We start from the raw sequence: 12,500 nt of genomic DNA on the forward strand, positions 1-12,500 counted from the left end.
AAATAAATAAAACAAAATAAAAATAGGTGATAAGACAATGTTTGCAGATTTATTGAAGCGTCTCAGCCAGTATTAGTCGTGTTAGAGTAAGCCTGTCGAAATGTAATTATAATTATTATTTTAACTTGGGGCATGCTTTCGGGTCGGACCATTCAACTTGTTTTTCCGGAAGGATTTTCAAACGATCTGATCATCAAAGAGACGAGTGACTAACGTCACGTCCGGCTGATGACTGTAATAAGTCGACGAAAAAGGAAATCGTGTAATTTGAGTAATGTAGCGGATTTCTCTCCAAGTAATTTCTTGCCTCAGTGCCATGGGTTTGAATTGCTTCGCAAAGTGTCGGCTTTAAAAACCTCTCACCACTTTTTCAACGAAGAACAACAAATCAAAACCAATTGCGACATTTTTCGCGCTCAATTTTATCCCGTATTTTCGGCCAATTTTGCCAAATTACGCGAATCTTAATTGTTATCGTCTACTTTGAAAAAAATAGGCACGCATTGCGTATGTGTCGTAGTGCCGTAACACAGCGCTTTATTCCATAACTGTTAACTGAGCTGCGTTTTGTTTTCCAGGAGATTCAAGTTGTCTTTGCGTAATTTGTAGCTCTAATAGTAGATGATATTGTTTTGGTTACCGTATAGCGCTATAGTGCCATAGTAGATGTCTTAGGTAAACAGCCCTCTGAGAACAGGGGGAAAGAAGGAATTCTTATCCTAAGTAGAAGATAATCGGCGACACATATTTACATCGCAGTACATATTTACATCGCTTTCCTTTGCTATCCCCATTATAGCATTTCCGTTTGCCTTAATTGTCTTACAATGCTTGGCCTGGCGTTTTAAGAGGCCGAAAATTCGATTATAGGAGCAAGTCTTTCTGGCGGGAGTAATCAGTAATTGTTTTGTAATTTAATTATCTTAAATCGTCTTTAATTTAGTTGTTTAGTCCAGATGCCCCCTTTAAGTTATTTATTTCTATGACACAATTTGAAATGAATAAATGGAAATTCATTTTCATTATCTTCTTCTCCTCCTAGCTGCTATTAATTAAGCCGAGTTCGTTTCATTTACTAAATCCAGGGGAACGATTTGAAATTTGAAACAAAGAGAAAGAGAAATGGGGAGAAATAAAATAATGTTGTGCCTTAATGATTCTGCCAATATTTCGCTGATACGATTGGGGCAATATTTGACAATATTTGACAATTCTCTTTCATCCGCTCTCACCTGTCTTTCCGACGCCATCTTTTCCGAGGACTGCTGCTCTGACAATCTTACTTCCTTCTTCTTCAATATCATTGTTGGATCCTGATCTTGCCGAAACTTGGCGCGGTCGTCGTTGAAACACTCTGCCAACATTGTCTTGAGGAAAAGACTAATAAATAAGGGAGGAAAACCTTTAAAACATATACTTTACAGGGGGATTCTCGCTGGCATATTGGAGAATCTGATATTTCTCATAGTTTTGTTTTCCCCTTTTCCGTTGTATTTTTTCCTTTCGAGACAGTTGGTTTTTTTCAGCACATTTCCAGGTTTCAAGCCCCATACACAAACAAGATCCTCAGCGGTCTTGGCGAAGTTATTTCGAACAGTTACCAGACATGAAAACCGTACAGTAAGATTTTATTGTCTATGAAGTTTACTTCTCTTGAGGCCTTGGTGACTTTCAAGCATTTAAATGTAACCCTCAATATTTATGTCGCATCAATCTTGCATTGGTTAAACCTCTTGAGGTTAGATGTCTTGATCGGAGACAACTTTTCCTGACTTATTAAGCCATTATCAACACAAACACACCGGGGACACATTTCTGACAGGAGCTTGGTGTATAATTAATGGAAGCACTTAAATTGTTTAAACTGGAAACCTTTCGCTTTTAAAACAATTCGCTGAGCTCTAAAAACAGTTCAAAGTTGATAAAACAATTTCGTAGCTCTGCAAGTAAGCATTCTATATGGCTTCAAGAATGGCAGAAAAGATCGCTTATTTATAGGGAAGCTTACTATGTCATTACAGGGTCAGTGGACGTAACCTTTTGGGGGTAGTGACTCGATTTTATTCGCACGCAGAGCTGTTAATAGCACAGCTGTTTTCCTCACATTTTCCAGCCTTATGATTCAGACTGCTTTTATTCCATGTTCCGCATTCAGTGTAGCGGCGAATTTCTATAGTCGGAAAACGAGCAGTTTCTTGCAGACAATGAGGTCTGACTTTGATTCAGTGTTAAATTCAATCCTTTCGAGACAGCTCTTTGGTGTAATTAGGAAAATAGCGTGCTTCATCCTGTTGGGTCGTTGCCGAACACTTCCTTCCTTCGAAATTGAAGCTGGTAATGGTAAAAAATAAACCGCAGAAATCATACACCGATATATTACAACTCTTTCAATGATCTCAAAATTCCTAAAATTTCGATTCAGTAAAGGCCGATTATAAATTTCTTTGGTAAAGTTAATGGGTTGGGTAATTACAAATGAATTTAAGATCCGTAAAATTTAAATTGTTCCTAACGTATTCGTGAAAGTAACTTACCATTCGCCTGTTAAACGCTTCAAACTTTTCCATCGCGTCACGTGATGCTATTGAAACAGCTCAAAACACAGAAAACACAAGCAATCTTCCTTTTTTTCCTAATCCGGAATTTTCTGGACTGACTCAAAGATCGTGGTATTTCGATGCAACGAACCAAATACGTTCAAATTCAAGACAAACCATATATAAAACTGTCACGGAAACGTCTTTGCTTTTTTTGTTGTGCCTGAAATCGTCAATGACAACTATATTTTTGTTGGAGAACTGCCGGACATTCACTACCTATCGCAAATAACCCTAAGCTTGAAGCTTGAACATGCTTAACTGACAAGCAGTGGTGTTCAGTGCCCAGGTTTATCTTATTTTATACAGCACGATGTGTGCTCTTGATTGTTATTGATACTTGGGGCAGAAGGTCAAATCGGCCCTTTTTTTAGCTTGACATTCTAATGGAAAGAAATCAAACTGTATTGGAGCCTATATCCGGCCCTTTAAAAAATTATTTACAAAGCAAACAGCGGAAAGTTCCCGGTTCTTGCAATTGTCGATGGTTCCTGTGAAAGATTAATTTCAGTGTGGTAAGAAGTAATCTAACGCAATAGCTCGGGAGTTTTTAGTTCGTAGAATGATACACTTCCTTTCCTGAATCCTTCAAATTTCCAAGAGCTATCTTTGAGATGATTTTGGTTACTGGCTAGTTAAAATTGTTATTTTAGTTTCATCGGAGACCGCTACAGACTTGAAATTGACTGCTTTCAACACTAGTACTGTTCTTTCATGTTGCGCCTCTCTTGTGCTTGTAGTCGGTGAAATTAAAGATTACAACATTGTTGACCCCTGACCACTCCTCATTCGCTAATTCCAATTCACTGGATTAAAGACCAGCAGACAAAAAGATTATTACTAACAATGCCAAGGTAATCCTTCGTTACAAATGTCAGGACAATAAGAAGATGCACGTCGTTTTTTTGCAGGATTTTTTGTGGCATCTTTTTTCCCTTTACATCATATATTTTCACAGGCATTGCTTTCCCTTAAAAAAACCAAAAAAACGTAAAAAAATCTTGCACAAAGTCGAAACGGTTTTTTTCTCCAGACGAAAGGAAGATATTTGACTGTTTGACACTGATAAAGTTGCGGTCATATAAACAAATCGACCTCATTTAATCAAGAAAATATAGGAGATTATCGGATGGCCAGGTGAAAATGTCCTCATAGCTTGGTCATACATAATAACGGCTACTTCGACGAAAAGAGTCACTTCGAACTATAACTTTGAGCAATCATAAATCTCTTTATGATTTTCAACGCTACTGGGAAAACTACCATTTAAATGAATTGATACCAAAGGTCTTATAAAGCTTAGATAAAAACTGAACGATCCAGCGGAATTGCATGTTCATCGGATCGGCCCACGTTGTCGTTAAAACCCTACCACGTGTATGACGGATTACTGGAGAGAAAAAATGTCGAGTAAAATAATTGCACCTGCAAAAGGAAAGACTGCAAACCTCGGGCAGATAACAAATGCTGCATTCAACTATTGATTAAGCTTTTAACGACGGAAAAAAAAATCAAAGAATTCAGTGTTGTCTGAAACCAATCATTTGATTTTGAATATCAGATCACATATAAGCTAATAACAGAGGAAGTCAACCCAACCATAAGGCATTCTTATCGCAATGGAATCGTATCAAACGTCCACACCGTGACAAGCAAAAAAAAGATCAATCTAAAATTAGTATTTTTAGTAAAAAACTGGAACTATTCATCGGCATCTAGCCTATTGATGGTGTGTGTGATCTCGGAAACTGATAGCTCTCAAAAGCAAGTGATGTATTTTCGAAAGTATAGAGTACTTTAGTCTGGTTCATTTTGTCATTTCTTGAAACTCGCTCTCTTAAACAATTTCCTTTGACAAATCTAAAAGAGAGATCCGTCAATAGATAGGCTGTTTAATAAACATCGATCTGGAGATGTTCGATTTGTTGTTTTGATAAATAGAATTACCTTTAATGGACTTTTTAAAATTAATATCTCAGCTATCTGTTCTTTAAAGTTAAAGGAGGTTATCAAGATATCTTTGGAAATATTTTTCAAGGAGAAATCACGAAAGTAAATTGGATCAATTCTCGTGGCTTTTCCGAAAATAAATTTTCGTTTACTTCGGCTTTGCACGACAGCGATTGTTGCTCGAGCAAAGCCAATGAAAGATAAATCCTCCCTCGCCTTTTCCCACACTTTTCGTCCTGCTACTGGCATTTGTTTGTGTTACAATTGACTCCTTTGAATGTGTGTCTACCGTGATTGGCTAACTTGTTTTACTCTTAGTTTTTCTTAATGTGGAATATTAATATTACAGATTAAAAGAAGTCAACGTAAATTGCTTAGAACAAACAAAGACCAAGGCGAGGAATCATGGTTACGCTGCTTATAACCAAAGTATTCTGTATTCATGCTAAAGTGCTCAAAATAAGCAACAAATAATTATAATTAAGTTATTTATCTGACTCACCATTTGTCGAGGAAACTTGTAGCTATTCTGTTCTAGTGTATTTCTTAAAATGAGATAAAGCGGTTTTTAACAGTGTAAAGAAGTGCATCGTTGAGGCGATGACGAAAATGTCACGAGATGAATGATGTGATCATATTCTTTTTCCTTCCGTGCCAGCGAAAGGAAATTTAAGCAGAGACGGTGGCTACGGCAACGCAAAGCCAGAAAACACGAATACATACATCTTATTCGATGGCTTAACATATAATACGCGCGGATATTTTGCGAGTTGCGTCATTTTCCAAGCCCCGCAGGGGCGAGGAATGATACAAGCAATGAACAAAATGTCCGCGAATATTTATTTTACAACCATCGAATAAGAGAATTATTATTTCACTTCCAAAAAGGTGTTATTTTGCTTTAATTTTATTTGGTAAGAGTGTTGAAAAAAAAGCATCATCTGTGGTCATCTGTCCTTTAGAGCGCGTGTGAACGATGTAAACAGCACGAAAAGCCAGCCAAATGTCCTTTATTTGATGGGATAAACGAAATGACGAGTTAAAAGCGACGACAAGCTTAATTCTCAGGCTTTGCATCGTGTTGAAAACAACTACTTTCATTGAAAAACTTCCGGTCAAACCGGGACAATACAGTGCATTACCGTCTCTAATTATATGACTAGCTCCGTGAGCGGGCAAGATGAACCAAATCGCACGCTGTGATTGGCTACCCGAGCGGGCAAGATGGAGCTATCTTGCCCGCTTGGGATTTCTCGCTTGGTCCCGCAAAATCAAAGATCATTTTTTGGTGTTTTATCCCATATAATAAATCCTTTATTGACCAAGCTTGTTCGGTCAAGATGGCTGGATATTGGCCTCGTTCTGTTTTTTTGCGTGTTTATGGACCTCGACTTCGTCTCGGTCCATAAACACGCAAAAAAAGAACTTGGCCAATATCCAGCCATCTTGACCGAAAAGCTTGGTCAATAACCCATATTTATTTTGCGCATTATCTTGACCAAATATGGTAAAATGGCGTAATAGTGGACTACTGTAATAACATTGGTTAAACAAGGAAAACTTGATAATCATACTGCATGTACGGGACGCATTTCTGTGTATTTCTGTGCCGAATTCCACAAAAAAAAAAACCCTGAAATCACAAATTTTACGTTTGAAGACAACGCGAGCATACAGGAATGAAACATTTCTTTCTTTCTTTACTTTAAAATCGTTCGTACCCAACCAGGAATAATCGCGAAACACGTGTTCTAGCGTTACTGAGTTATATTTAGGAGTAACGTTTTCGTTGACGCTTCCGTTGTTCTTGCTTGAACTCTTGATAAAGAGACAAAGAGGAAGGCGTGTTTCAAAAAGCACCCATTGGGGTGGCATTTTGTGGTAGAGCCCCAAAGGGGACGTCTCTTTAAATTTCTGTGATCGTTCGGCTTGTATTTCATTTAATTTAAAATATCCACAAAATGTCTTACTGAAATATCGCTAAGCGGTTCTCTCCACGTGACCCTTACTTTCTCCTGGTGCTTAAGCTTAGAAATAATTACTTTTTGTCCAAACAGACCCATGTAATCATGCGAGTTATAAGCGAATTTAGAGTGAATTTTGATAGAAAATAGGAGAGCGTGCGAGGATGTAGACTTTTCGTTGAAGAGTTGCTCTCGCTACCAACTATGGGTAGCCACTAGACTGTTTAACCCTGCGTGACTGAAATGGGCATGACCGCTGACATGGGCATGACCGGGTGAAATGGTTGTGCGCATGCGTGATGTGTTGGCCACACCGGGTTGGTGTTAGCGTGTGTCACCTTGTTTTTATGACCGCTGACAGCCCACTATTGCGGGCGTTCGAAAAAGAGGGACGCCAATCACACTGTGCAACCACTCGTTTTGGCCAATCAGCGCGCACTCAAAGTGAAGTCCCTGGAAAGGAAAGCACTCTCTCGTGACTAGGGGGCTAAAGGGCTTGGTAGACAAAAAATCAGAAAAATTACAGATTTCCTTTCCCATGTCTTAAAAGAAACGTCAAAAATGAACCATTCCAGGTCTTAAATCTCCAGTGACTCCACTCACGAGAAAACTTTCCACTCGTATAATTTACTAAGCAAGAGCGATGTCATGAGAAGGCGAGTTTCCTCCAAACAAACTAGGCGTGGCCTGCTCCTGTTTACTGCCTAATCTAATTAAAAGTTCTTCTACTCAAAGTGTAGCTGTCCTATCTCTTGCATCAAGGATTTGTTGATATGATGGACTTGGAACGGGAGAATGCGACTTGCTTCTCAGTCCATTTTTGACTCGCCTCATGAGGGGCGATTTTGAGCCGCTGTTCTCCTTGGAGTGTTTATGGTTCGTAATCACTCTCAATGAACCTCTGAGCACGTCCTGGGTCCCGTCATAGCCTTCAGAGCTCGAAATGATGTAAAATTCGCAACCCAACTCCATAGCTAGTAATCTCCCCTCGTATTCTGTAACATCTTGTTGATATTTTAGGTCCTTCTTAGTAGCTATTAAAAAAATAGATGTCTTGGACACATTCCGTGTTTCCACGAGATATTTTACGATAAGGACAGCTTCTTTGAAGGAAGAGCGATCCGTGTTGGAGTAGAGAACGTAATAAACATCTGCTACATCTCCTCTTGAACAAGCGTCTATTTTCTCCACAGAATTCTGAAAGTGGAAAAGACAGTATTGAGTCCCGTTCTTTCCTTAACGCCATCTCCTAAATTTGCTCCACATATCGTTCCTCTTCTTGTGTTAAGTTTTAAGGAAAAAAAAAGAAGATCCGCCCCTGCTCTTCTTTTGCTATTTTATTGTGGGATTTTTGCTCTTGCTCACAATCCCCGCTATTTCTTCCGGACTCCTTCCGCGGAGTGACTTCATGACCCGTGCTAAATGTCAGGATCCCCTATGCCCCGTATAGTCAGTACAAATTTATGGTTGTGGTCAGATATCTATGTTGCAGCTGCTTCGTGAGGAAGTGAACGACAGGACTTCAGGTTCTTATGCAACCGCTTTCAGCATTCTAATGCGCCAATCAACTCGAAACTTCAACACCCCCCCCCCCCCCTCGGGCAAAGCCCGGGCATTTGAACTTTTGAAGATTGTATCATTCAAATTCCTGCCCCCTCGGGCCAAAATGGTGTTCAAAGGCCCGAGCCTATCGTCTGATTTGTCTGTCATACCCTACTAAAGAACAAACGTCGTCGGATACTGCCGTCTTTAATAAAGACCTTTTTTGTAAGCCGCTAACAAATGCTACATCTCTTCCTTTGAACTCTTCCATCTCGTCCAAACACGTGTTTTATAGCTGTTAGCGACTTTGGCGCCCGAAAAAAAAAATCATTTGAAACCTGGCACTTCCGGTTCAATTTCCCCTTCCCCACGCAGGCAAAGGTCAAACTCCCCACTCCCCGGGCACAGAAGATAGTAAAATGACCGGGGTTTGCCCGGGGGCGGGGGGGATGTTGAAGTTTCGATTTGATCGGCGCATAAGTATTGTACGTTCGCTGAAAATCTTATGCCGGCTCTGACTGCTCTTAATGAATATTAAGTAAAAAACGAAATAAATAAGAAAATAAAATATATAATTATAAACATACGTAAAAGATGAAACTAATAATTGGCACTTACTTGACCTGCCGTGTCCAAGATTTCTAAGAGAATGTTCTGACCGTCAACTTCAACGCGGTGACGATACGTTTCCTCTGAGAAAAAGCGGATTGATGAAACAGTATGAGCACTAAACAAGAAGAACAGCTGCAAACTTATAACAACAAAAGAAACAAATTTGATCTTTTTTGCATGCAGTTAAGCCTCGTGAAAACCAAGATCAATCATTCGAAGCAATTATAAGAAAGTTTCTTAAAAGCGGCGGGAAAAAGATTGCAAAGTTGCCCTTGCATCTCATTGGTTGAAACTTGAAACAGCACATGTTGCGTGTAGAATGACTGGTGCGCATGCCTTTCGCGCGTCTTTAGAACTGCTTACCTAATGAACTGTCGTATTCCCCGATGAAACGCTTCGTCAGAAGTCTGACAGTGAACGCTGCAAACGATAATAAAATGCCGCAAAGACAAATGAAAAAAAGATATACAATGATGTTGACACTGAAGAGATCTAACTTGTTGGGATGCGGGAGTTCGCGCGTACGTGAAGGCTTGTCTCACCCTGCGGGAATAAACGTACGTGATGTGGATTCACTTCATGCGTTCCATGCTCCTCTCCTAGAAATGTTTCTTCGCGTACCCCAATTGTATTCTTATATTATTTAACAGCATCGCCATAGTTTGGGTTCTAGTGTTTAAAGAAAAGAGGGAACTGGAAATATGTTTCTTTTTTATCAGTCAATGTCTCGGAGAAAAAAGTAATAATTATTTTATAACATGGTCAGTTGATTGATGTATTGATAAAATGAAGCCTTTTTGTATAAGAATACTGAGTTTTTTGGTTAGTGGAATGTTGGCATGGATGTTTATTCACCTGTGTGTGACTGATTCCTGTTTAAAGGAAGCACCAAGCGCGCTTCAGTGTAGGAGGACGTGAAAATATTCCGTGTGACAATTGGTGCAGAAGTGCAAATCAATTAATAGCTTTTCAGTCAACAATTTTAAAACGATTCTGGTAACGCCGATGTCTGCAATGCATCGGCACGTATTCCGTACAGTGTTACAATCGAATTTCTGTTCATCGGTTAGGGATATTTTTCAATGTCAAGACTTTCAGGTATAGCAGGAAGAGTTACGGAGCCGCCATAAATTTAACTCTGAGCTGTAAGAAAATTCCTTTTTCTCCGGTGCATACTCTATCCTGCGTGATATTTTCAAGACCAAGGACGAAGTCATTCACAGTTTGCGTGAAAAGTTCATTTCTTTATTCTAAAAACAGAGTTGTTTTTTGAGGAAGTAAATCTCTTATCTCGCTCAATTATTTTTAGGTCCATAACTATTTTTATTATCCAAAGTAGAAACCTTAGCCGGCGACAGCCAAAAACGCAAACATTTTGGAACATTTTGTCCAAAAACGTGACAAATAACTCAGTATTGACTGAACGCAACTCAACGGGATTTAGTGACCTCTTAGATGAAAATTAGAATCCTTTGTTTACAATAAAATATTAATTCCTTGGTAAACAAGGAAGGGAGAAATGGAATGTTTTTGTTTAACATACCTGATTTTCCCACTCCGTCCTTTCCTAAGACAACTGATCGGATGCTCTTCATGTTAGCGCTGCTGTTTACAGATAAGGTTCGAGGTTTGGTTGGTATTTCATAGTTTGCTGGCAAAGTCAAACAATCCATTGACCTCTCCTGAAAATGAAAGATAAGCTTAAGTTTTAGATTGAAGCCTTTAAGGTTAAGGGTTAGCGAAGAAAACTGTTTTAGATGATGATCCCTCAGTCGGCGGAGTGACCAGATATGTTACAGCAATTATAATAAGAAACTCAGCATATTTCTATCTCATTTCTTACTTATCAAACCAATCCAGGGAGAAATTCAGATAAATAAAGCTCTCTCTTATGAAAATTTAAATAAAAATAAAACATTCACTATTAAACGTGAGCAAAAACGTCTGGTTTTAAAACTTTAGTGACTACAATTAGCCGAGAATTTTCTCTCTTTTACGTACTGAAATGAAAGGTGACAACGTAATTGTTAATCTGCGTTTGAAGCTCTGACTTTAATAGCTAATGAATGCGCCTTTTATTTCGTTCTTAAATGAAAAGTCAATAAACATTTGTTCAAGCACGTCATCAAAGTTATAGCTAAAGCCCAGCGGAAACTAACACCGACGAGAAACTGAGATTGATTGCTGACTGATAAATAGAATGTACCGGAAGCATTAATTTCTTCGGTCTATGTTTTTCGAAGCCAAATACCTTTGGAGAAAAAAATCCCGAACTAAGTATTCATGTTGATTACCTAATTGTAAATGCCATGTAATTGAGAGATAATTAAGGAGGGTTGTCTTGTTCCCCTTCTGCTGCAGTTGACATTTCTGGTGATTTTATCCTCAATGCATCAAGAAGTTTAGTAAAACTCGCCTTTTCTAAACCGATTTGGGACGAAATGACACCCATTACAAAATTGCCATTGTTGAAAATTTCACATAGCTCGGCACAATTTATTCCTATTCAGTTAAAAACTAAAAAATATATATTAAACCTCTGTATTCCTAAATGGAAATAAGCCTGACCAAAATAAAGTGTACGGCGGAAAGAGAGAAAAACGTAGACCTGTACATTTCTTTAAACCAATTCAAGTACACACTTGTAGACAAAGAAGTATCTTACCATTTTCACCTGTATGTTTTGTGAATCGTTCCTCTTGCAAGTTAGAGTTGATTTCGAAGACCAATTTTTTTTTACTCCGTTCAGTTTGAACTCAAGGCGTGAATGAATAACAACACTTGTTTTCTTCGCATTCAAATAACTCGGCAAAATTGACGTCATGAATTTTGGGTGATGATAAACCAATATTTGACCCAATTCTCGCGTGAAATTGACCGGAAGCGGAACTTAATTTAGGCGAAGTTCTTTTCATACTTGAAGTTGAAATTTATAGGTTTGAAAAAAAAAAACGTTTTTATACTGTCTCTTAATCGCGTTAACAAAGTTTTCGCGTTCTCAGCGGATATCGATCTCTCAATAAAGTTTTGCGAGCTCAGCTCGCAAAATTTGGCCACGAAGACTAGAATTAGGATGACGTAAGAACACCATGACGTGTTATTAAATTAATTAAATTAGTTTTCCTTTTGCAAACAATTGAACGCACAGCTCGGTTAACGCCTTGGTTTTGTTTACCCAAACCCTAGTGCTTTTGATTTTGTAATTCCTTAATGTATCTTTGTACAGTTCAGTTCACCTATCTCCTTTCTAACAGTTCCGAAATAAAACAGAAGTATTGTTCGCTGTCTTATAACGTGATTTTTGCCTCAGAGAAAGGAAAAGCACACAAAAACTCAGCAGTCATTTTTCAGAAGCTACAAAGACATGCTGCCTCGATTGCTTTTATGTTAAAAATATAAAGCATCCAAGATATTTGGCTGTATTTGTAAGCTACTTGTTTATTGTTGACTTTGTATCCCTTTTTGGCTCTTCGATTGTAGAGATAAAATTCCATTTTAAGACCGGTTGTGCGACAACTATCCGTACAGCACGTTTCCTTTATCAGATTTTGATGTATTTTCAGTCATAATTTTTAATGAACTGATGGTCGGAATAGCTGTCAAGATAATGAATAGCTCAGAAGTTATTTTTTCCGCAGTTTCGCAGCGCCAATAGCAAAAAAAATCTGTCTATGCATTTCAAACAAAGTGTTTCACTGACTGTCTTTTGACCTGTTCCAACGTTTCTTACCGGAGTTGAATGTAAAAGACGCTTGTAAAGAACACTAGGGTACATGCTTATAATAAAGTTCTCAAATTTCATTTAGAACCAACTACATACCCCAGTATGAGTCAC

The 12,500-nt window shown here is 38.5% G+C and overlaps 2 protein-coding genes across 5 annotated transcripts in view; both read right to left on the reverse strand.

Moving 5' to 3' along the window:
• The window catches only part of LOC138041633 (ras-related and estrogen-regulated growth inhibitor-like), a 10,178-nt gene extending 5,006 nt beyond the window's left edge, over positions 1-5,172 (reverse strand). The window contains exons 1-2 of one of the 2 annotated variants that reach the window (XM_068887386.1): positions 5,050-5,172; positions 1,233-1,380 (exon numbers count right to left, since the gene is read on the reverse strand). In XM_068887386.1, the coding sequence (XP_068743487.1) occupies positions 1,233-1,380; positions 5,050-5,052 (151 nt within the window). In that variant the 5' untranslated portion in view covers positions 5,053-5,172. Of the gene's footprint in view, positions 1-1,232; positions 1,381-2,534; positions 2,784-5,049 lie in introns of those variants that run through there. The other variant, XM_068887385.1, reaches the window with a different exon arrangement.
• An 837-nt stretch (positions 5,173-6,009) lies between these two features.
• LOC138041634 (ras-related and estrogen-regulated growth inhibitor-like) overlaps positions 6,010-12,500 on the reverse strand; it is an 11,253-nt gene continuing 4,762 nt past the window's right edge. Inside the window, exons 1-5 of one of the 3 annotated variants that reach the window (XM_068887388.1) lie at positions 11,331-11,428; positions 10,209-10,347; positions 9,029-9,085; positions 8,672-8,745; positions 6,010-7,708 (exon numbers count right to left, since the gene is read on the reverse strand). In XM_068887388.1, the coding sequence (XP_068743489.1) occupies positions 7,241-7,708; positions 8,672-8,745; positions 9,029-9,085; positions 10,209-10,347; positions 11,331-11,333 (741 nt within the window). In that variant the 5' untranslated portion in view covers positions 11,334-11,428 and the 3' untranslated portion in view covers positions 6,010-7,240. Of the gene's footprint in view, positions 7,709-8,671; positions 8,746-9,028; positions 9,086-10,208; positions 10,348-10,508; positions 10,767-11,330; positions 11,429-12,500 lie in introns of those variants that run through there. The other 2 variants (XM_068887389.1, XM_068887387.1) reach the window with 2 other exon arrangements.

This window comes from Montipora capricornis, chromosome 3 (genome assembly GCF_036669925.1).
Source record: "Montipora capricornis isolate CH-2021 chromosome 3, ASM3666992v2, whole genome shotgun sequence".
Taxonomy (NCBI): Eukaryota; Metazoa; Cnidaria; class Anthozoa; order Scleractinia; family Acroporidae; genus Montipora; species Montipora capricornis.